The sequence below is a fragment of the Dermatophagoides farinae genome, chromosome 6, assembly GCF_024713945.1.
Source record: "Dermatophagoides farinae isolate YC_2012a chromosome 6, ASM2471394v1, whole genome shotgun sequence".
NCBI lineage: Eukaryota > Metazoa > Arthropoda > Arachnida > Sarcoptiformes > Pyroglyphidae > Dermatophagoides > Dermatophagoides farinae.
The window spans coordinates 3,143,189-3,167,733 of NC_134682.1; the positions used below are offsets into that span (position 1 = coordinate 3,143,189).

General features: G+C 28.5%; 5 protein-coding genes across 14 annotated transcripts; 1 reads left to right on the forward strand and 4 right to left on the reverse strand.

Annotated features, from left to right (window-relative positions):
• Nucleotides 1-140: 140 nt before the first annotated feature.
• LOC124494240 (uncharacterized) lies at nt 141-1,820 on the reverse strand. Its single transcript, XM_047057404.2, has 3 exons — nt 1,293-1,820; nt 800-1,207; nt 141-729 (listed from the first exon to the last, which is right to left on the reverse strand). Exons 1-3 carry the CDS (start codon nt 1,308-1,310, stop codon nt 463-465), a joined length of 693 nt encoding a protein of 230 aa, XP_046913360.1. The 5' UTR covers nt 1,311-1,820; the 3' UTR covers nt 141-462.
• Nucleotides 1,821-2,316: 496 nt separating this feature from the next.
• Nucleotides 2,317-3,618, reverse strand: LOC124494239 (uncharacterized). The gene is made up of 3 exons (XM_047057403.2): nt 3,401-3,618; nt 2,860-3,336; nt 2,317-2,788 (listed from the first exon to the last, which is right to left on the reverse strand). The coding sequence occupies exons 1-3, from the start codon at nt 3,434-3,436 to the stop codon at nt 2,543-2,545; spliced, it is 759 nt and encodes a 252-aa protein (XP_046913359.1). The 5' UTR covers nt 3,437-3,618; the 3' UTR covers nt 2,317-2,542.
• A 1,809-nt stretch (nt 3,619-5,427) lies between these two features.
• LOC124494253 (uncharacterized) lies at nt 5,428-13,433 on the reverse strand. 8 transcript variants are annotated; one of them, XM_075732185.1, is made up of 4 exons: nt 12,663-13,433; nt 12,216-12,599; nt 10,973-12,144; nt 5,428-5,516 (listed from the first exon to the last, which is right to left on the reverse strand). In XM_075732185.1, coding segments are annotated over exons 1-4 (2,019 nt in total). In that variant the 5' UTR covers nt 13,125-13,433; the 3' UTR covers nt 5,428-5,515. The 8 variants fall into 8 exon arrangements, 6 of the variants coding, with proteins under 6 accessions (XP_075588300.1, XP_075588296.1, XP_075588298.1 ...); XM_075732181.1 differs by lacking the exon at nt 5,428-5,516 and adding an exon at nt 8,304-8,493; XR_012832297.1 differs by lacking the exon at nt 5,428-5,516 and adding an exon at nt 8,542-9,007 and having other exon boundaries at nt 10,448-12,144.
• A 641-nt stretch (nt 13,434-14,074) lies between these two features.
• Nucleotides 14,075-23,410, forward strand: LOC124493689 (uncharacterized). 3 transcript variants are annotated; one of them, XM_075732192.1, is made up of 2 exons: nt 14,075-14,163; nt 21,133-23,410. In XM_075732192.1, the coding sequence occupies exon 2, from the start codon at nt 21,142-21,144 to the stop codon at nt 23,407-23,409; it is 2,268 nt and encodes a 755-aa protein (XP_075588307.1). In that variant the 5' UTR covers nt 14,075-14,163; nt 21,133-21,141; the 3' UTR covers nt 23,410. The 3 variants fall into 3 exon arrangements, with proteins under 3 accessions (XP_075588307.1, XP_075588308.1, XP_075588306.1); XM_075732193.1 differs by lacking the exon at nt 14,075-14,163 and adding an exon at nt 19,177-19,296; XM_075732191.1 differs by lacking the exon at nt 14,075-14,163 and adding an exon at nt 20,785-20,973.
• Nucleotides 23,378-24,514, reverse strand: LOC124494325 (enolase-phosphatase E1-like). Its single transcript, XM_047057498.2, has one exon. It carries the CDS (start codon nt 24,496-24,498, stop codon nt 23,509-23,511), a length of 990 nt encoding a protein of 329 aa, XP_046913454.2. The 5' UTR covers nt 24,499-24,514; the 3' UTR covers nt 23,378-23,508.
• Between the last annotated feature and the right edge of the window lie 31 nt (nt 24,515-24,545).

A 24,545-nucleotide genomic window follows, 5' to 3' on the forward strand; every position in this document is an offset into this window, starting at 1 on the left:
AATAAAAATCAATCAATCAATTAATCAATCGATTCATTGCTTTTGTTATTCGGCATACTGTCACATTAAAGAGATCTAATAATGAGAAAAATTATTTCATTTCAATTCAATGGTTAATTATTCATTGGTTTATATAATGATTAATGTGTGAAACAATCATTTTTATTTGCATTTTTTCTTGACAATAATGATAAATATAATAAATAAATGATGACTGAAAATTTGGAATAAATTTTTGCAATGAACGATAAAGAAAAAAATAAAATTAAACACATTTATCAGTCAAAAGTAACTGTTTACAATTTTTTTTTCTTCAAAATTTTATGTTGATTATGTAAATGTAGCCCGTATTATTTGTTTCAATTTCAATAGAATGAATGAATGATGATGATGATAATGAAATATTGCTGTTTAGATTGTCATCGTTATCATCATTAAAAGATCTAATGATCTAAGATGAATCTAATAATTTTTCGTACTCCAATAAATTGATCTGGCCGTTTTGCTAGGATAACTTGGCAATGATGATTTTGTTGGTGGATAAATTGATGGTGATTCATGTTTTGTTCCATCAAATGAACTGCTACCGGTAAAGCCACCTTGTTCATCATGTTTAGTAGTTGGTGCTCTTGAATCCTGTTTCTGTGCTATTATTGTTTTTATATCTTCAGTAACTGGCTGAATCTCTTGAATGATTCGTCGATATGGTTTGATTATTTCTCGTACTTCCTGTTTTTTTTTTGGGACAAAAATAGATTATTAGTATGAATGAATTGAATTAATTGATCCATTTTCTCACCTGGATAATCGGTTTCACAACTTTGTGTCGTAAATGTTTTGGCTGATCTTCCGATGTGGTTTCTACCATTCGATCCAGTCCACTTCCTGCATGATTTTGTTCAATTTGTAATCGACTTGAAGCCGATTTGAATTGCATCACCAATGGTAAGGAATTGGCACCAACTTCAATGATATAAGGTTCAGTTCGTTCCATAGGAATGTCGACGGGAATAAAATCAAATGTCTGTCGTGTTTTTACGGCCAATGGTATGACTCTACCGACCATACGTTCATGACCGAATTCATCGGATCCAGATGAACCACCGCTTGGTTCATATTGTTGTTGAATAATATTTTTCGTTGGCGATGAATATGATTGAGCCGAGACTAGAATTGTGGCCATCATAAGAACCAAAATTGTTGAGGTCTTATGGAGGTTAAATGGAAAAGAAAAAAAATAGTTTTCAGTTATAACAAATTCATGAGAGAAAAAAAACCGAAATTTCACAAACCTTAATTGTTTGGAACATTTTTGTTGAAAAAATTTAAAGTTGATTTTGAATTTTATGATTTGAAAATGTTTTTTCGGTTGTTTGATGATTGAATACATTGTCATGCGGCAGGTTTATATAGTCATCGAAATACATACGAATGTTCCATACGTATTTTCATCAGGTTTGAACGTTTTTCTTTTGCATTCATTTTTAACTTGATTGACTTGGACCAAATAATAATAATAATACATTATTATATCGATAATCACCGGTCGAATCAATGTTAAACTGAGACATATTGTTGTTTGTTGTTTGTTTTTTGTTGAACTAATTTCATCTGATTTTATTTTCGTTTCGTTCCATGAGAAATGGAACATGAAAGACCCGACCCCAATGATGATGATGAGTAAAATAAACATCGATATTAGGTTTGTCAAAAAAAAAATTGAATCAAAATTTTTCCTCTTCCAAAGGTGTGTGTGTGTGTGTGTCTATGTCAACTTTTGGTCGATGAGATAAACATCATCATATGTGAAATGAATTTTTCATATAACACGTGTATATACTTTTCAGTAAGATTCAAGAAATTTTTTTCCCCAATCTTTCTTTTTATTCTTATGAGTGAGATGTCTATGAAGAGAATCTATTCATCTAACGAGATCTTTGAAGGTCTTTTTTTTCCACGAAAAAAAATCAATATTCAATTTGAAGATAAAATTTCACTATCATCAGCTGATTAGGAAAACATTAATGAAAAATGATGATGATGATTTGCACCAATATTTTTTTTTGTTCTTTGTTTTTGTTTGCCATCTTCAAATGAAATACGGAAGAGTTATAATTTCAATTGGTTCCTATTTCACCATCATTATCCACATTTATTTGAAAACTTGTTGATGAAAAAAAAACGCTCCTGTAATCATATTGGTTTCATATTGAAATCGTAAATTATCGTATTTGTATATTGCACCCTGTTTGTGTCGTATGTTATCTTTAGATTTATTAATTTTCTCACCAATATTTGATCAAAAACAACGTTATTTAACAAGTTTAACACTTTTTATCCACAATATTTATAAGTGATAACATGATAAAAATGAATATTTTGTTGATTAATGAATTACGAACTCAAATGCATCAAATATAGAAATTAATCAAATAATAAATAAATAAATATGAACAACATCAACACAGGTACAGGTGTTTGTATCAGATTTTTGCAAAATCTATTTTTTTTCTAATTTTTTTTAAATTCCAAATTTAGATCATTAATATCCAGATTTGCTGGCTGATGATCCAAATGAACTACTACCATATGCACCAGTTCCACCGCCATATGATCCACGACCAGTTCCAACACGGCCCGTAGTTCCAACAGCATTTCCGGTTGTACCAGTGGTTCCAGTACCAGCTGTACGTCCACGTCCACGTGCAACAATTGTTTTTACTTCTTCTTCCACAGGGCGTATTTCTTGAACCACACGCCTATATGGTGTAATTACTTCTCTTACTTCCTGTTTTTTTTAAATAAAAATAGGATTGTTTTTGGTATAAATGAATTTAATCTATTGATTCATTTTCTTACCTGGATTATCGGTTTCACAACATTGTGACGTAATAATTGTGGTTCATCCTCGGATTGTGTTTCCTGTATTTCACCTGCTTCAGAACCTTCATGTGTTTGATGTACTTGAATTCGTGATGATGCCGATTTAAAATTCAAAATTAATGGCAGATGACCGGCATCAACATCAATAACTTGTGGCACAACTTCATCTTGTGGTAGATCAATATCTACATATTCAATTACATGTCTGGACCTAACAGCAGCTTGTACTGGTCCAGAAGCGGCAGCCGTACTAGCTAAAACACCACCACTTGTACTTCCAAAACCAAACGCTGCACCAACACTACCACCCAGTCCTAATGTAGATCCACCATAGCCACCCGAACGACTTGAACTTGAATATCCGCTGCTACTGCTATATCCACCGCCACCACCACCACCACCACCATAAGCAGTAACCTGACTGACGAACAATGTGGCACAAAGTATGATGATCTGAAAAAAATAAAACTAAAAATTTAAAAATTCATCATTCGCAAAAAAAACTCAATCGACAGACTTTGCTAAACATATTGAACATGTAATATGAAACCATCGAACTTTTCAAAATTATTCACATAAAGCTCGTTGATTTTTTTTTTTGATTTGCTTCTTGTTTGTTGTTGTTGTTGATGGAAAAAAAACCAAAACAAAACGAAAATAATTCAAATGTTAAAACGAAACAAAAAACGAAAAAAAAAATTTGAACTAAACACTAGAACTTTTCAAAAGAATCTGATGAAACTTTGGTCATAGACAGTGGGCTTTTTATACTTTAGTGACATTTCATTTTCCATCGAATATGAAACTTTTGCATTTGATCATCATCATCATCATCATTCTCATAAATTCATAACAAAATTGAAAAAAAAACAAAACAGAAAAAGAACAAAAACAAGAGAAGTGGACAAGTTTAATTGTCAACGAATTAAATTGTAATTCATTTTTCATTATTTTAATTTTCATCAAAAAAAAAAAAAAACAAAACGAAAAAAAATGAGCTAAACAAAATGGCAGAAAAAAAAGAACAATTCAACGATTCAATTTTAATTCCAATTGAATCAACATTGTATGAACCATATAGCTATGAAAATTGTTGAAATTATTCTCATAGGTTTTTTTTTCTTTGAAATTTATCTCCTCCTTTATGATGATTATAATGATGATGATGATGGTGATGAACATCGATGGTCACCATCAACATACAAACAAACATAATTCAAATGTATGTATAATCGGTCTGGTCAGGCCGAATCATTTCAAAATTATTATCATTTTTTTTTACTTTCTCTTCATTTTTTTCTTCTTCTTCATAATGATAATTCAAATTCAGAAAAATAAAAAGAAAAAAAAATTCTCGCCATTTTTTCGACCTCATATTTTTTTTTCTTCTTGAACTTAGTGAAATGAACATTGTCATCATTACTTATACGAATAATGATTATGAAATTATGATGATGATGATGATATTCTCGGACAGAAAAAAAAGAGAATGTCATCTTTTTGTTTCAGTGTCATCATCATCATTGTCATTTGAATTGATTTTTTTTTCTTCATTTAATACATGTTATCACCTTGCCATTGTCCTGATTCGTTTGTTGTTTTGCCCATTATGTAATATCAAACTATACATACACATACGTATAACAACAACAACAACAACAAAAACAACAACAATAACGGCATAGAGGTAACACAAAACAATGACATTTGAAATTTAGTTGGAAAAAAAAATTTACAATTAAAATTTAATTTGTCATTAAACCACATCAATGCCGCATCATTACAAGATGATGATGATCCAGAATAACAATGGGTGTGTGCATGTGTGTGTGTTTTTTTATGATTATCGCAGTGAGAATGGTGGTGTGATTCTCGATCAAATGATGACCTTGCTCTTGGATATATATTTTTGTTTTTTCAATAATTTCGTTATTCATCGAATGAATATAGTTTTGCTTCTTTTTCCATTGATTAGATTTTTCAATGTTATGTGTACACAATTTGTTTTAACGTATCGACCAAATTAAAAGATTTTTTTTTTGTGTAATGAAAAATTACATTTTTTTCTGTCTTTTTTTTTTGCTTTGTTTTTGTTTATTCGTTTCAAGGTAAATCCAATTATCCAGCTAAAATACACACACACACACACACACACACACAGGTGCACATTAATCCATTTAATGTATACGAGAAAAACATTTACACAGATTTTCATTGTTTTTACATTCACACACACACACACATACACACAAAGAAAAAGCATTAGGTCCTTTTTCAGATTGATGGATGATGAATGTGGATATGTAATCTTGTTGCTATTATCGGTTGTAATAATACAAATTATTTTCAATGTTTCAAATGTGTATTTTCAATCTAAATCCAAATATTTTAATACACAATGTGCTACACTACTGAAAATAAACTATACTGATGGATCGATGATATCAAACTGTGTGTATGTGTGGAATATCTTTCATTTGTCAATGTCATTGTTGTTGTCCATAGAATGAAAAGATTTGATACAAAAAAAATGGATAATAAATTGCGGCATCTCTTTCAACAATGATGATGATGATGATGATAATCAAACTGATGATACCGACACAATGATGATGATGATGTAACCATTGTTTCTGAAACAAAATGAAACAAACGATTATTTATAGTTATAGAACATGTGAACATTATGTGTAATAATAATAAAAAAAAGAGGATTTTAATTTTTCAAACAAACTAAAAAAAAGAGATCTGGATTAAAAATAGGGGGTGTGTGTGAATTTTGAAAATTTTTTTCGTTTTTTTTCAATTTCTCCACACAGTTATAATAATAATATGATGATGATGATCAGTTCATTTATCAAAGAGGAGAAGAGATTGTCATTAGTTTTTTTTGTTTTTAGTTTTGTTTCAAATTTTTCATTTTTCTCTTTTATGTAAATGTGTGTATACACCGAAAGATTTATTGCATAATACCATTATTTTTATCATTTTTAACATTCAAATTCAAATCATCATCATCATCATTATCATTATTATGATGATGATGATTGTTATTTTGATTTTGATTTTTTGTATCATTATCGATATTATGATTATTATTATCGATTTTCATCATTTTTTTCATCATTTTAGTGTTACGTAATTTTCTTTGTATTTGATGATAATCCGAAATGGATTTAATGAATTTATGTTTAGCAATTAATTGATGATAAAAATTACTACCATCACTATGTTGTGTATTCAATATGGTTGATGGTGGTGGTGGTGGTGGTGGATCTATTACATCCATATCAATATCTAATAAAGCAATGGTGGTTTTTGATTGTTGTTGGCCAATAGAATATTTTGATTGTTTTGGTTTCGGTTCATTTGTTTTCATTGCCAATTCAATATCGATTTGATCAACATCGGAATTCATAAATGGTATTGTTGTTTGCTGTTTATTGATTATTGTTGATTTTTTTAATTTCAATTTTTCTTGTTTTCGTTTATAAGATTTTGATAATGTTAATGATTTTGTTGTTTTCGATGATGATGATGATGTTGATGTCGATGTTGATGTTGATGGTTCTGTTTGTGATGAACGTAATAGTTTTGTTCTTGACGATGGTTTTGTTGTAGATGATATTTTCGTTGATTTTATTTTTTCACTATTTTCATTTTTAATTGTCATTGTCATTTTTGATGTAATGTCCATTGCATCATTGTCAATTGTTGATGATGATGGTGATGATGATGGTGATGATTGTGGTGGTGGTGGTGGTGGTGGTGATGATGATGATGATGATGACGACGACGGTAATGATTTCCGTATACTTTTCTTTTTAATCGATTTTACTGATGATTTTTTCTTTACATTTTTCTTCTTCAATTTTCTATTATTATAATTATTAACACCACCACCACCACCACCAACACAATCTTTAGCACGTGACCGCCATGTACATGTTATGATTATAAATAGTAATAATAATATAATGAAAAAAAATGTAATTATCATTATTATGATGGACATTGGCCATTTGTATGATGATGTTAATTGCGATATTGAATGTATGTAAAAATGATTGATATTATGTGATGATGATGATGATTTATCTGATAATACAAACAACATCATCATCATCATTTGTACTTAAAAGGATTGATGATTTGAAAAACGATCCAAAATGAATAATGGCTATAATAGTCGTTGTTTGTTGTCGATAACCTGTGGACTTGGATTACGAAAATTGTAATGTTGTAATGTAAATTGGAAATGTTTGAAATGACCACCACACCACCAACACCCACGTTTTTTTGTTGTTGTTGTTGTTGTAAATTTGATTTTAAATCTAAATTTTTTTTCCGTTACACCGAAAATAGTAAATGAGAGAATGAGAGAGAGAGAGAGAAAGAAAGATCGATAAATCGATCACAATTGAACGAATGAATGGTGGACAGCCTTGTTGGATTGAAATATTTTTCGTATTTGAATTTCCTTCATACTAATTGTTGTTGTTGAAACTATAGTTTTTTTTCGACATTTCGAATTTTTTTTCGTAACATAATAAACGACAAAGGGAATATGAAAATAAATGCAAAAATCGAAAATACGAAACAACAACAAACACCAAAAAAATCAATTGAATTTGAATGTATTCGAATGATAATGATGATCCAAAATACAAAATATAAAATATAATTTAATTCAATGAAAAAGAAACAAAATTTTTTTCAATCAATTTAATTTTGGAAAGAAAACGAATAAGAAAACGTTAAAATAAACTTTTTTTTCGATTATAAAATTGTTATATATTTCAAATAAACATTTCTTTTACAAACAAAATTGAAGGTTGATTTGACCAATTTTTGCCGCTTGAACGAACGAACGAACGAACGCGATTACATCATATCGATCATTCGATTTTTATTTGATGAAGAAACCAACAACAACAACAACAACAAATCATGAAACGAAAAAATAAAATGACACATTTATCGTCCTCGTCATCCACAAACATCTCCATTCAAAACTATAGTTGAAAAAAAACAAATTATAATTGATCGAAAAGATTAATTAAATGATAATAAACAATAGATTCATCTTTCGTAAAGATTGATCGATTGATGATCAATCATCATCATCAGAATCTGATGTTGATGATTTTCAAATGACAAATTAGATTCAGAAACACACACACACACACACAACACAGAGGCAGATCGACCGAAAATCAATGGATTAGTAACGAAAATTAAAACAAACATAATCCATTATCGATTAATGGATCAATTATATTGACGATGAAAAAGGCGGAGATGTCTGATGATCATGATGACGATGAGAACATCTGCAGTATTATACATAATATAATTATATAATTACGTAATAAGTAAGTAAGTATAGTTCATTTAATCAAATGAAAATTTTCAAATTAACGTTATATATTTTTTTTTGTTCAAATCACTGATCATCTAGTAATCGTCATGTTTTTCGGCCATTTCATTTTCTTAGAATTCGATTGATTTTTTATCCATCCATCTATCCATCCATCCATCCATTCACATTCAATTTGATTGAACGACGAGTGACCAAACACGCAAACAAACAAACTTCCTGGATATACCCTGGTGAGAGAGACAGCAGTCATTTAATTCAAAATTTTTTTTCCATCATTTAATTTATAAAGAATTTTTCATTTATTAAAAGGTAAAATATGTGTGTAAAGACATTCGGCAGAGATAAAGATGATAATGAAAGACAGTGAAACATAACATTTTCAATTTTACAAGATTTTTGACCAAAAATCAAAAAATTGACAATTATCAAGAGACAAATAGTGAGAAAATGAAAATTGTAAAAATAATGTGACAAAAAATATTAACATTTCAAATAGATTGACGATGATAGATGATGATGATTTTGAATATTAAATTGAGAGAAAAATGAGTTTGGTATGAAACGAAGAGACAAGAAAAAAAACCGGAGGCGTTGATTACGATAATGATGAATATATTTAGCCCGAAATTTGATGTGCAGAGAGGTTACAGCAACAGCAAAAAAAAAATCACACCACCAAAACAAAAAAAAAGTGGATCAAAAACAAAGGAGGAAACACATACAAACACACACACACACACACTCACACACACATCATTTGTATAGTTATAGATAAATCTGAAACAAAGTTAAAAGAAAAAAAAATTTGTTGAAAAAACAACAAAACAATACATTAATTAATCAATTGTGAATAGAAAGAGAAAGTTAGAGTAATGGATCATCAATAAATAAATATATCGAAAACAAAAAAAAATTGTAATCAAACGGGGGAAAAAAATCTGATCCAAATTTTCAAAAAAAAAATTTCAATTAAAATGATGAAAAATAGGTTAGGTTTTGTGTATGCATGTTTCATCACAAATGAATGGATCATGTTGATGATGATGATGATGAAATGTTTCTGAAAAAATGTAAATTTTATAATAATTATAAGATATATCGATATTCAAGATGTTTGTATGCATGTGTGTGTGTGTGTATATATTTGCGATTGAAACAATGATGAAAAAAAATATATATCTCGATCAATGGTTTCGAAATTAATAAATTGTTTGTTTGTTTCGTTGATTAATAATTGTAGGTGGGTGGGTGTGTGTGTATGTGTGTGTATGATGTATTAATTTTTCGTAATAAATGATAAAAAACAACAACAAAGTGAAAAAAAAGTCAATTAATTCATGCGAATCTATCATCAGGTTCTATGGTTATTATTTTTTATTTGGTTTGAAATTTGTAAATCATTTCAAACAAAACAAACAAAATAAAAGCTGATTAATGAATGAATGAGATCATATGAGATAAATTGACAAATAAATTAATTATCATCAAACGATGAGCCCATATGACAATATAACAAGAAGAAAAAAAACATGGACTTTCAATCAAAGTAAAAAAAAGAAAAAATCATGGCACAAAATCAATGATCTGATCAATTAATTAATCAATCAATCAATCAAAATATGATCATCATTTGGAGATTCGAAAATTTCAACGTTTTTTTGAAAATGCAAACAAAAAATGCATAATTTCCATGTTTTTTCTCGGGCTCAAAAAATTAAATAGATCAACAACAAAAATATAAACATCTGTTTGTATGTTTTTTTTTGCTGTAAGAGATTCAAAGATTTATGATGTCACACAAACACATAAAAAAAATTGAAAAAACATTAATCCTATATAATATATGTAAATGGTCAACATATGGAAAGTGAAAAAGAAGAAAACGGTAAATCTCTTGATCATTCATCAATGTAATCATTTTGTTTAATCTTGGAAATTGGATTTTTTTTTCTTGTTATTACTGTTGTTGTTGTTGTTGTTGATGTTCTTAATTCATTCAATGGTCATTGGAAATGAAATTTTCATTTTTTTCTAATTGAAAATATATGCAAAAGAAAAAAAAGAGAAGAAAATCCATATGAGCAAAAAACAACATCACAGGCACACTAAATCAATGTTTGATTTTGGTGATCACTAAAACATCACCAGGTAGTAAACACACACACACACACACACTCACACATACTTGAATGTAACAAAAAAAAAACGGATCAAACATGAAAACTAGGAATAAGTGATCATCATTATGGATCGAGTTAACAAAAAAAATTGCCCATGATTCAAATATATAAGAAACTTTGTTGAAAAAAAATAACGGAAGATGAATTTTTTTTTAAAGTTATTTTTAGCAAATCCTAAACTTTTGCTTGCCGGTGGTCAAAATAATTAATTTGAATTTATAATTATACAAAATATATATTGAGCTCTATTATATAGCCTTTAGGAAATTGCAAACAAAAAAAAATTTTACTGATCACATTATTCATCACGAGATTGTAATGTATATGATATAACTAATGTGTTGATGATTTATAGAATTGAATCTAACACACACACACACACATGCACATACTTTTGATTGTCATTAAGGTTCAATTTTTGTTTCATTATAGGAATTTGTTCTGGTTTGAAATTATAGAGTATATATATATAGTGTTGTCAGGATATTATAATTTTTAAAAGAGAAAGAAGAAATTAAAAACAAACCAATTATTATTAATGAATGATAATGTTGGTAATTTGTCCGACATTAATGTCTGTGTCAATATGGTAGGATCCGTATGACAGTTATCCATAAATTTTTTCGCATCATTTGATTGTTTAAATTTTACAATAGCACATTTTGATTCATGATGATTTTGTTGTTGTTCAATGAATACGATCGATTCAACCATTCCAAATGGTCGTGTTATTTTTCTTAGTAAACTTTCACGAACATCAATGGCTAGACCGGATATTTGTATCGATGTTGATGGTTTTATTTTCTGTGCTGTTGTCTTCGACGTAGCTGTTTTATCTAAAGATGATGTTTTAGCTATTGGCGTAGGCGTTTTTATTGGTGATACATTTTTAATTTGCATGATTTGTGGATTAATTGTTGATTGCTCTAGATTTTTACTATTGATATTACCAGATGAATGTTGACTACTGATGGTTTGGCCGCTACAAACTGTTTGAAAAATTTTTCTTTTCTCTGCCTTTTCTTGGGCAATTTTTTCTCGTAAACGTTTTTGTTCTTCCATTTTTCTCATATATTCTTCATCGATACCGAATGAACCTTTTATCTCTTCAACCTTTTCAGCAATAACAATTTGATTCTGTTTTGGTTGTGTTTGTTTATTAACTTCCTTCTTTTTCTTTTTCCTTAGAATAGGTTTTGACTTCTGGTCCTTGGTAGTTGATGTCTCCTTAGTGGTTATTGTTGCTGCTATAGAAAGGTGGTACTGGTCACTGGTTGTCGACTTTGGCATACAATTTGTGCTAGGATTAGTCAACGTTTCATTATAGGAGTTATCGGATGTCAATGATTTTAGATTTTGATTTTGTACAGAGGTCTTGATGACATTCGTTTTCTGATTATTAATCATAATTTTTGGATTATTATTCACGTTCGATGCATTATTTGATGTGTGGAGAAAATTTGGTCTTTTTTGTTGTTGATTATTCGGTTTTGATTGAAAATTTGATTGATTCAATACAGTCAAATTTCGAACAGATCTCAATAGTGGAGGATCTGGTAATAATGAATTACCATGATGATTAGAACTAGTTGTTATCGGATGAATTGAGTTGTTGATATTATGGTTGAAATGTCGATTCGAATGGTCAGGAAAATTAAAACGAGGATTTTGAATATTATTATTTGATATTAAAGGTGGCTGTGTGATGAATTTATGGAAAAATTTTGAAAAAAATAAATAATTTTTTCGTAAAAAAATTCAAGAAATACCTTAAAGTTATTCAGATGATTATTATTAACATTGCTAGTTGGAAATCCAATATATGATTCATTTGGTGTTTGGTGATCATTGATGAATGGCGAACGATTTGTTAAAAAGGGCATAATATTAATTGGTGGTGGATTGAATGGATTCGGTATGATAGCCGAGGGAAAACCATTGTATCCTGGACTCATAACAGAATTACAACTGCTAAATGGTCTCTGAAAAAAATTATCATTGTTTTGATTATTGAAAAAATCTGCTGAAAGAATTGGATCTATTGGCATATTCGATAAAGGTTGAGGCCTTGGAAGTAATGATGGTGATGGCGTCGTGGATGGAAATCGATAAATAGGTCCTGATTTTTGAACTGTTGAAGAATTCGATGGTCTCTATGATAGATTAAAATGTTAGAATAAAATTTATGATTTGATTAAGTGGATAATTTTACTTACACGAGATGGAAATCTGAATGCCATATTTTTACCAATATTGAAAAATTCATTCTGTATGTTGATCGATGAATTTTTATTGGGATATCTCGGCCTCTTAAATCGGGATTGATTACGGGAATTATTATTTACATTACTATTATTTCCGTTTGATGATAAATCATTGTATGGCCGTTTCAAAAGCTGTCGATTTTGATTAGATTCAGTTTGATTTTTCGTATCACCATCATTAGTCGATTGGTTTGATTTTAAATGATAAGCAATTTCGATGCTTTGATTTGATGAAGAATTTTTTTCACATTTTATATCTTTATCAATTTCAGTGGTTGGAGATGAATTAACAGAACTAATTGTATCACCTTCAAGTAATCTTCTTTCGGCTTCGGAATCGATTTCAAAATTTATATCATCATCATCATCATAGCCATCTTCGATTAACATTTTCAATACATCTTCGTCATCCATTATGATGATGATGATAAATTTCGGTCATAAAGTGATGAAATTTCAAAAAAAATTCTACAAATCAAAATATAACTTGAATGAATTCTCGAAACAAAAGAAAAAAAAATACAGCTCAACAAACAAAAACAAAAAGAGAAAAATTATTGTTCATAGAAGACGTTACGTATTATTTTTTTTTGTTCAGGAAATTGATTCATTCGAATTCATAAAAAATTGGGATCAGTTGGAGTTTGCAATGAATTTCCGATTCACAAATGTTCAAAACTAGTAATCATTTCATTATTATTCATGTGAACATTTTTTTTCTTTGATTGGTAAGTTAGAACCAATTTCATTTTTTATCATATTTTTATGTAGTAACAATGACAAAATGTATGGGAAATAGAATCAAAAAATTGACAAATCCTGACAGCTAATTTCATATAAAATGTCATGTTATGTCAAAAAGAACAAACCATAACCATGATATGATAAGATAATGACGGCGAAAATGTCGCCATTCATCATCATCATTATCATCAACAACAACAACTCATCATTACCGTTGCATTAAAATTTGAATGTTTTTTTTTCGTCTTCGAAAAGGCTATAAATGGCCACAATTCTTTACGGTCTAATTGATTATAGTTATTTAACTATTTGGCTACCACCATAAGTAAAAAAAAAGTCGCTACCCATAGACCAGTGACGTAAAAACTCATACCATATGGCAGTCAATGAGTTAAATTATATCGATAGAGACAACATGAACATGGTTATTGTATTCAAACTCGAATCAATATCTTTGGTTGATGACAAAAAAAAAACGATGAAATCAACAACAGACTAATGGAATGAACAACAAAAAAACCGCCATGGGCATCATTCATTCATTTGGAGATCTCAATTTAGAAACATCGCCCAATAACGATTCTTTAAATTTTAAATGCATTTTTCAAAGTACTAATTTTTGGCCTCTACTAACGACATCAATCTATTCATGGAAACAAACAATCCGAACCGAATTTTTGTTTTCATACGATCCGGACAATGATCATGGGTAAGAAAATTTCTTTTCAATTTTTATTTTTGTTCCATTTATATCATGTGTTATTGTCGTTGATGTAATACATACATCGGATCGGATATATTTATATAGTAAAATTATATGGATGAAAATAAGAACGTATTACTTGAAAATGTTTACAATGATCAAGTAATTGATCTAGTTTGATTATAGTGATTATCGATAATTTTTTTAGAACAATTTTTGAAATCAAAATAAATCCAAAACAGACAATGACTAATAATCGTAATGGATTTACATGTGGCAAAATATTTCATATAACTAAATATGAATATGAATGATTTAATTTGTTTAAAATTACTCAATTATCATCAGATCAATGTATTTGATTCCTGTATAGAATAACAAAATGAAATTTATCCAAGATCCAAGACATTTTTCTTCTCATTATTGTTGGCGATTTTTTTTTCACTGAATATTGATTGATTTGATTGGAAAATAATCGTTTGACCAATAGTTAGTTATCGGTTTGTTTGTTTTCATATTGAAATCGAATTTTTTTGTTCCATTTTGGTTATGAAAAACAATCAAATTTGGATTTGATCCAATTTTTTCTTTCGGTTATCCAATATAATGACTTGTTTTTACATTGTTCATATATTTACATTGAAAATTTTTCAAAATAAAAAAAAAATTATAAAATTTTGACTAGCAAAATAAATGATAATAATGTGTGGTATTCATATTTGTGAGATTATTCATTGAAAATAGCTTATTAGTTTGCCCTATTGATTGGTTGATTGACTGATTGATTGATTTGATTTTTTTTTTTTGAAACAGATTTTGACTTATGGGCTTATCCTGTTAGAGTGTGAATGTATTTCTATCAAATTATTGTTAAAATGTTTTATATACAAAATAAATTGTTCAATAATTATTATTAGTCATTAATGATGATGATTTTTATTTGATGAATTGATGAATTGTTTCTGGATTCGGAAATCAATTAACTAATTGTGGATAGAAAAAAAATGACAACAATCTATAGATTTCATATATGGAAAGAGATTTCATTTTACCTTCAGAAATTCCGGTAAAAAAATTTTGTTTCAAATTATTTCCTTCTATCCACTCATGGCAAGTCAACTCAATTTTTCCAATTCTATTACTGAATTTTGTCAGAAAAACTGTTAACTGTACTGTATCGATCATAATCAAGTAATAATCAATGATCCTCACAATCATATCTCATTAAGAATTATGTGAATCATCTTGTTCATTTCAATTCAAACAATTGTTGTTGTTTGTCGTTGACAAATTCATTCGAGCATAAATCGATTAACCAACTGATGAAAATAAAATAAAAAAAATTCAATTCAATACAATAACTATTGATTCAAGATTGAATTTGTTACATTTTTTTTTTGATCCAAAAATCAACACAACCTCAATCACCAATCATTCGAAACCGATTCAATACGAGACAATTCATTCGTTTGTGTGTGTGTGTGTATGTGTCAATTGATCGATTCATAATAATTTAAGTGAATGATAATGATGATGATGGATCGAAGCAAATACAAAAAAAAAAAAATATTGCCGATTCAATTGTCATAAAGGTCCAAACACAATGATGATGATGAATGGCAAAAGGCAGTTGTTTGAAACAACAACAAAAAAAAAACAATAGAAAAAATAAATTAACGACAATTTTATGAAATGAGAAAAAAAAATATGTAATAATAACCGATATGAGATTTCGCTTTCATACTCATAGCAGTCATAAACGTCCCGTAATGTTTTGTTTTGTTTTTTTTTTTTGCCTCAGTGTTCAATGGCCTTATCACCAGTTACCAGTTTCATTTCAAATTCAAATTGAATCATAAATTCATGACGACCTATCTATCTATCTTTTTTTTTATCAACCCATTGAATACAAAAAAAACACTTGTTTTCTATATTCATTTTAATATTGCCTTTGTCCTTGTTCTTTTTTTTTCTTATTGATATATGGCCAATGGTTCCATATCACGTCATCATCATAATAATAATTTTGGCCAATATAAACAAAGGAAATTGGAGTGAATTGTGCTACAATTATATAACCATTTTTTTTCTTCTCATTGACTATATATTCAACAAACTGTCGCTTGATGAACATTGTTTTTTTTTGTTGGTTATGATTTAATGCATAAAAAAAATGAAAAAAATTATTATCATTATTATTGAATATATGTGTGGTGAATATCTATTGATCGATAATCAATCGATCGAATTGGAAATTTTTTTTTGTCTCTTCACACTTCTTTGTGGTATTGTGAATAGAAATTTTTTTTTCAAGCTCATTTCACATTCATTCATTGCGGTTATTGTTTATGGATCCATATATAAAATCATTATTATTATCATATTATGCACATAAACGATTGAACAATAGTGGCCATAAATTGAATTTTTTTCTTATTGAATTGAATTATCAAATGAAATGATGGCTTTCACCATGATGATAATGGTTTTGATGATGATTCAGACCAAAATGGTTTATGTGTGTGTGTGATGCTTTGTTTTATTCTTCATACATATCCAATTTAGCCAATTAAACACCTTTTTTGATATTATAAATGGCAATACATTACCATTTTTCATTTTTATTCAGGGTCTATTCACATAGGTGACAATTTCAAAATTTATCAAATGGAACATGCAACAATGAATGTATGTACCTGAGAATAATGATGAAAAAAAATGGACAAAAATGCCAATATTATATATTGTGTTAGCCAATAGGATTTTTTTTTTGTTTCATTTGAATTTATTGTTTCATTTTTTTCAAATTGCTAAACGATTTTTAGGCTAATCTGCCATTTATCATTATATTTTTTTTTCTTCTTTCTTTTGTTACGTTCAACTGAATAAAAAAAATGAAAATGAAAATTAAAACAAAACAAAACAAAAAATTAATAATAAGCGTTGATTACGTGTTTGCTTGTGTGTGTGTAGCAATACAGAACATTTATATTCACTCTTGGTACGTTTATGACAAAACTTTTGATCCAATTTTACAAATACAAATTATTACAAAATTTTGTCGTGGTCAAGGCATTTTTTTTCAACACAGTATATTAACATATAGATTGTTTGATCCATTTGAATATATATAAATCCTGAGTTCATTCATCTTGATCATTATGGTGACCACGACCGAAAAAAAAATAAAATAAAATAAAATTCCGCACAAATAATAATATCCGTTATGTTAAATGGAAAAAAAATTGATAAAAAAACTTTTTTTTTTCTATTAGAAAACAAAGCTTTCCAATTGACGCATGCAAAGATCATAATATTTCTCATAATGTTCATTTCAATTCAATTCAATGCATTTAACCATTGCTAAATGGATTGTCTTCATTCAGTCAGTCATTTTTTTTTTGATATGAAAAAAAAAGATTTTTTTTTTCCAGAAAAAAATGTGTCTCACACACACAGACAGTTTTACACATTTTAACAAAATTCAACAAATTCATTGTCGTTTTTTTTCAAATAAAACGAAATCCATTTTCTTCCCATATTTATTCAGATATCAAATTTTTTTTTCGTTTATTAATACAAAAGGAGAAACATTTTTCTCTCTTTTTTTCCGTAAAAATACTCGCACACACACACACATCATTTATCGGAGGCCAAACTTGTTGACTTTTTTTTTGTTTTGTTTTGTTTTGTTTATTATTCGATAGTCGGTTTTTGGTTTTTCTATATGTCACACCAAACATTGATTCGGTTTCTCTCTCATTCATCATTCACACACACTCTCTCTCTCTATTTATTTCTTGGTGAACAACAACAACAACAACAACAACGACAAAAAATTCACAATTCATTTGGCATTCCATTCTCTTTGATTTCGTTGTTGGCGGTTGTTGTAGTATTTTTTTTTCAAGTTTTTCAAATTTCGATCCATTTTGTTGTTGTTATTGTTATTGTTATTGTTTTCAACTTATGTGATATTTCTTCTTTTAGATTGATAGTTTTGTTTGAAACAAGTTATGATTATTTTAATCATCATCATCATCATCATTATAATATGTTTGCATTGTCAAATAATAATAATAAAATAATCATCATTACTTAACAACTATACAATCATTTGATTTGTCTGTCTGTCTGTCTAAATCGATCGTTGACAATTGATTGGATTTTTATATTCAATTCATTCATTTGAGATTTTCTTCTTGTTCGATCATCTAGTTTTTTGTTGTTGTTGTTGTTTTTTTTCACATTTTTGCAGAAAAAAAAATCTTCATTATCAAACAAATCTTCAATATTGATCAATCAAACATCATCATCTTCATCATTGATTGATTATATATCAATCGATTCATTTTTTTCTGTTTGTTTATTTTTGATATCATCATGTTGTATTATTCTGTTCATTGTCGATGAACTTTTGTGATGAACCTGTTGTATATAGTAGAGAAAATTTGTTTTTGTTTTTTTTTCGCACTAAAAAAAATACAAATTGTAAATCATTTTGTATACGAATGCCACTTTCACATTCCATTTCATTCAACGATCCATATTTCTACATCAAACGAACACACTCATACACATGAAACACATCCATATAATGTCTTTATTATTTTTTGTTGTTATTATCCGTTAATTTTCATCATTGAACAAAATGAAAACATCACATAATCATCATCCTCATCATAATTCTAATTTATAACCTTAACACTGAATATTTGGATGATGATGATCATAATGTTAACCTATAATGATTCATCCATATTATTCAATGATTCAAGGATTGATGATGATGATGATGATGATGATCAAGATCGTCATCATCATGGATAAATAAAATATTAATTTTTTCCATATTACCATAATTTGTAATAATTTTTCATTTTATGAATAACATCGTTTTTTTATGTTCATCATCATCATTATCAAACCAGCCCAAGTCTGTGTTTTTGTGTGTGTGTGTGTGAATAATGAAATACTAACTCAAATCTCTGTTGTTGCACGTGTTTGGCATTTATTTCCATTTACTTGTCGTATATGTTTCCCATTCAATTTATCCATTCGTTCATTATCATCATCATCATTTAGAAAAAAAATCCCGATAAAATAAATTGAACGTGAAAGTGAAAGTGGAAAAAAAAGGTAAATTAAAATGATTTCTGTTTCTGTTTTTGGATTCATTTTCGCGCTCGCAAACAACAACAACAACAACGAGAAAAAAAATTCATTCAAAGTTCCGGGATCAAATTCAAATTATTGTTATTTTTTTTCGCTCAGTTGTCAGTAAAAAAACAAAAACAAAAACAAAAATTAGCGAGAAAAAAATGACTTTATTATTATTTTCGAATCTCGTCAATAATTATAGTTGAAAATTTCTTCTTTATTTATTTTTTTCTGGACAATTTTTTTTCAGTTGTTTTCCGTTATTGTTTTTGTTTTTCATTTTGTTGGTCAAGTGCCTATGTGACCGACTGTTACTGTGTGTGTGTGTGTGTGTGTGTGTCTGCCTCTGCTTGACTGATGAAATGAAAAAAATGATTATTGGCCATAACTAATGAGTTTTATATATGAAAATAAAAAATTAACTTATAACTTGCATTTATGTTAGAGAAATAATGTTCACCAAAATCAATTTTATGTTTTTTTTTTGTTTCTAATTTTTATTATTCCTCATTAGTTATTTACTGGAAATTTTCATTCAAATTTTTTTTTTAGTTCTGTACCTGTGTCATGTACGGAAACTTTGAATCTTTGGTCCAAAACAAAAAAACTATAACATTATTATTATTATCATATACCAAATGAAAATGGACACAAAATTCAGTCGTAATTGTTTTTTTTCTGTTTCTTTCTACTCTTTTTTTTCAAGAAATTGAAGAAAAAAAAATCCCTTCAATCAAACAAACAATGGAAATAGTAACCAAAACAGTACATCACACTAAGATTATTCATAAAATTCTGTTGCATTTATCAATTCAAAATCAATCATTTGTAATAATTTCTAAATGACACTTGACTTGATCTGATTTTGATCTGAAACATGATTTCATTCCAATAATGATAATAATTTGAAGGTCGAGTCTATTGACTGTAGTTGTAAATGTGAAAAAAAAACAAAAATTTTTCGTGATTATGTAATATTACATACTTGGAATAGATTAAAAGAAAAAACAAAACAAAAAAAATCTGGATCATTATTACCATTGTCCATTATATAAATGGATGAATGATTTATGTTTTTTTTCCATTATTATTCAATTGAATTGAATGTTTAGGTGCAAATGTAATGTGTGATAATAATAATAATAATAACTTGACAACATTTAGACACCTGCATTTCTACAAAATGTCTGTGTGCGTGTGTGTGTAGCTATGTGTATCTAATGATGATCAATTAGTAATGAACTTTTTTTTCCATTCTTTCATTTTGTTTTACAACCCCAAAAAAAATTACCGAAAAAAACAAAACAAAAATTTTTTTCCAGATAAATTAATTATCCGAAAACAGATACCACACACACACACACACAAACACGTATTAGAAAAGCGACAAGTCTAATTTGTTTGTTTTTTTAGATGTTTGTTTTCAAAATAGTCATATTAACAATAACAAGTAGTTAAAATTAATTCAATTTCATTTATGTTACACACACACACACACACACATGCACACGCTGGTATCGGAACATTTATTTTAACACTTAGGTTTAAAAATGTTTTTTGTCTATATAGTGAACGCAATAAAATCAACAATCAACAATATTTGTATATTATGTGCGAATTGAGTTTGCAAATATTGCTTCATTGCCGTTCCAAATGGTAATTATTGTGTGTGTGTGTGTGTGTGTGTGCATTGGTTTACGATGAAAAGTTTCAAATTCTCTATTGATACATTGATTGAAATTTCTTCTACAACTTTGGATATATTCAATTGATTTTTTTTTTATTAATTCTTTCTTTTTTTATTATCCATTCTAGTCATTAAAAATGAAAATTTCATACAAATTTATGTTGCTGCTATTTGCAGCCATTATTTTGCAAACAACATCTACATCAATATTATCATCATCATCATCATCATCATCATTGATTAATACAACAACTGAATCTAATCATAATAATCATCATCGTTATGAAGACAATAGTAATTATTATATAATCGATAATAATGAAAATTTTACTACGCCCTTATCGACATCTATTTATCCAATGTCGGAAACATCGACATCTACTACTACTCCTACAACGATGACAACAACAACAACAACAACAACAATGAAAAATCCTGTGAATAAAGATCTTGATATTGAAGAATCAAAAAATTATAATCCAGATAATAATAATAATGTTTCAAATAATCAACAATTGGATAAAACTATAATTAGTATTCATAATAATAATTCCAGTGGAAAATGGTCACCACAATTGATTAGTAGTGATCATAAATTAATGTCTGAACTGTCATCACAACCATCATTATCATCACCATATTCTAAACCATTCCATCATTATTATCATCATCAACAACAACAACAACAACATAATGATAACAATCAACAATCATCTGATTATTATTCCAATCATCATTGGCCATCTGTACAGGTTATAATAGAAGATAATAATGAAATCCGATTGACCAGTAATAATAATCATCATCATAGTGATCATAATAATCATGATGATGATGTTGTTGTTGATAATGATTATTATAAAAAACTTTCACAAGATGAAAGCTATCAACATTTTAGACAGGATACAATGAAAACTACGAATGATAATAATGATGGCTTTAATATTGATGTGAAAAAAAATAATAATCTGGATCAAAAAAGTCAACCACAGCTTCAGCAGCAGCAGCATAAGGAACAATCACAAGAGAATCCGTTTGCCAATTTTTTCAAAAATCTCAATGAAGATTTTCTCAACGAATTCAATTCAATCGATTTTAATCGTAATCATAATAGTCATTATCAACAACAACAACAACAACAACAATCCAGTAGTAGTAGTAATATTGATCCATTACAATACTTGGATGATGATTATAATAACAATTCCTTACAAAATGAATCAAATGTCAAAATGTTAAAAAGTATTCAACATCCAACAAGATATTTGACACCGAAATTAGTTAGTCCAAGTAAAATACCTGATGTTTATATGCCCAATATTCAACAAGATTCGCCATCACTATCATCGTTTCCTAAAAAACAACAAGAAATAGATAATCAAATGGATTTTAATGGTCTAAAAAATGAATTCACCGATGAATATCATTCACCAGAAAAATCATTAATTGTACCGGTTGGTGCACGTGTACATGTTGTTCGTGATTCTAATCAACCACAATCATCCAGTATTGTAAGCAAATTAGATTATAATAAAAATGAACCATATAAACCAAGTGTTATTGAATTGCCAAGTAGTCAACCTGTATTGCCAATCGTATTCAATTTCAAAACAAAATTATCACCTGTTATAACGAAAACTACACATAAATCATCTCCACAATCATCTAGTGTACAATATTTTGAGACACATGAACCACCACATTATCGTGAACATATTGTACATAAACCCATTTTTCAGGATTTTAAAGAGATTATTGTACCATATCGTGTTTACGTACAGGAAATACAACCTGTTAGTGAATTTCGTCATACAATAGCTTCAACAACAAATCCTAAAGCAATGAAAATGTCCACATCATCGCCGATGAATCCATATAGTTCATCATTATCATTATCATCACCATCATCGGTTACTACAAATGAAAATCCGAATCCATTCCAACATTTCATTAATCAACATCATCATTATAACCACCAACATCGTCCACGTCAGTATCATCATTCTTATCTGCCACATAAACGTCCATATTATCATTCATATAATCATTTTAATCAACTACCTATGGATTATAATCCATTTTTAGCAGCCGCATCATCATCAACACCTCATATGGAAATGAGCCATTTGACAAAATTACCTGTTTATGCACCGATTGAATTCAATCCTACACATACAATTCATTCTCCACATCATCATCATTGGGATCATAATCATGATCATCATTTGGTTCCAATTTTTGGTAATTCACAACAAATTCCTGAAGTCATTGATTTTACAACTGCAACTAATTTATTATCGGAAAATATTTATAGTACACCACATGGGATAGATACAGCTGTATCGAATTATCAGAAATCAAAACCAACAAAACATATAAACAATTTTAATCATTTTAATTTTTAAATATTTTTTTGCATCATAGTTTTTTTTGAAATTTCATTAATAATTATTGTTGTCATATAGCAAAAAAAAGCTGCTTGTTTGGATTTCTGTTTATCAATATCAACAACATTGTATGGATGCATTTGGATCGTTGATAAATTCAATATCAGCCAATGTATTTACGACGGTTAAAGCTTGTGTTTCTTTTGGATCATATTTACCTGTATCTGAACCGGTTCTATTCACCACAATTGTTCTAATTCCTACTGTTTCAGCTGCACGTGCTTTACGTGGATCATCAGTAATGTATAATAGATTATCCGGTTTCGGTTCTCGTAATGCTGCACATAGACTACGGTATTTATTTGGATCAAATTTATAACCACCACTTGAATTCAATCCATTTGCAATGTAACGATTTAAATCACCGACCGATGTTGAACGTAAAAATTGTCGCTGTCCTTCTACCGGTCCAGAAGCATATGAATAAATCTTGATAAATTCTTCGAAACGCCAATAATGGAATGCATCCATTATGTCTGGATAAACATCCGCTTTTAATTTACCCGTTTCAAACGAATGTGACCATAGATCAGTACAAAGTTTTTCCATTTGTGTTTTCAATGTTGGATATTTTGTTTCTAACATCCATCGTATACAACAAATAGCCGAATCAATTACATTTCTATCATCTTGTTTATTAACATCATTTGGTTCCTGAATATCTGGTACTTTTATACCAGCTTTACGATCAATCTTGAATTGTTCCCACATTCTAATGGCAATTGTTCGCATTAATTTACTATTCCAATTTTCTCTTACATAATCATCGATATTTTCTTTTGCATGTGTTTTTAATTGATTTACAAATGTCCATGGTGCAATTACACCATATATATCGATTAGAATATTATTTGGTTTTCGAATTTGTTTAGTATTTGGTCCAAAATTTTGTTTACGACGTTGACGATCTTGTCGAACGACACCATCGAAACCTGTTGTTGATTGTTGTTGTTGTTGTAGCTGTTCTTGTTGTTGTTGTTGTTGTTGTTGTGAATCATTCGATGATGGCAATGATTTAAATGAATTCTCATCGCTGGAATGATTCATTTCCAGTTTTAAAATTAAAATTGTCAACTATGTACACGCACACACAC

Coding starts and splice junctions, on each gene's coding strand:
- LOC124494240 (XM_047057404.2), bottom strand. Junction 730..799: donor TTGTGAAACCGATTATCCAG/GTGAGAAAATGG, acceptor AAAAAAAAACAG/GAAGTACGAGAAATAATCAA.
- LOC124494239 (XM_047057403.2), bottom strand. CDS start 3,436: ATGGTTTCATATTACATGTTCAATATGTTTAGCAAA. Junction 3,337..3,400: donor TGTTCAATATGTTTAGCAAA/GTCTGTCGATTG, acceptor TATTTTTTTCAG/ATCATCATACTTTGTGCCAC. Junction 2,789..2,859: donor TTGTGAAACCGATAATCCAG/GTAAGAAAATGA, acceptor TAAAAAAAACAG/GAAGTAAGAGAAGTAATTAC.
- LOC124494253 (XM_075732181.1), bottom strand. CDS start 13,124: ATGGATGACGAAGATGTATTGAAAATGTTAATCGAAGATGGCTATGAT. Junction 12,600..12,662: donor CATTCAGATTTCCATCTCGT/GTAAGTAAAATT, acceptor AATCTATCATAG/AGACCATCGAATTCTTCAAC. Junction 8,494..10,972: donor TCATTCATTAATAATAATTG/GTTTGTTTTTAA, acceptor CTCTCTCACCAG/GGTATATCCAGGAAGTTTGT.
- LOC124494325 (XM_047057498.2), bottom strand. CDS start 24,498: ATGAATCATTCCAGCGATGAGAATTCATTTAAATCATTGCCATCATCG.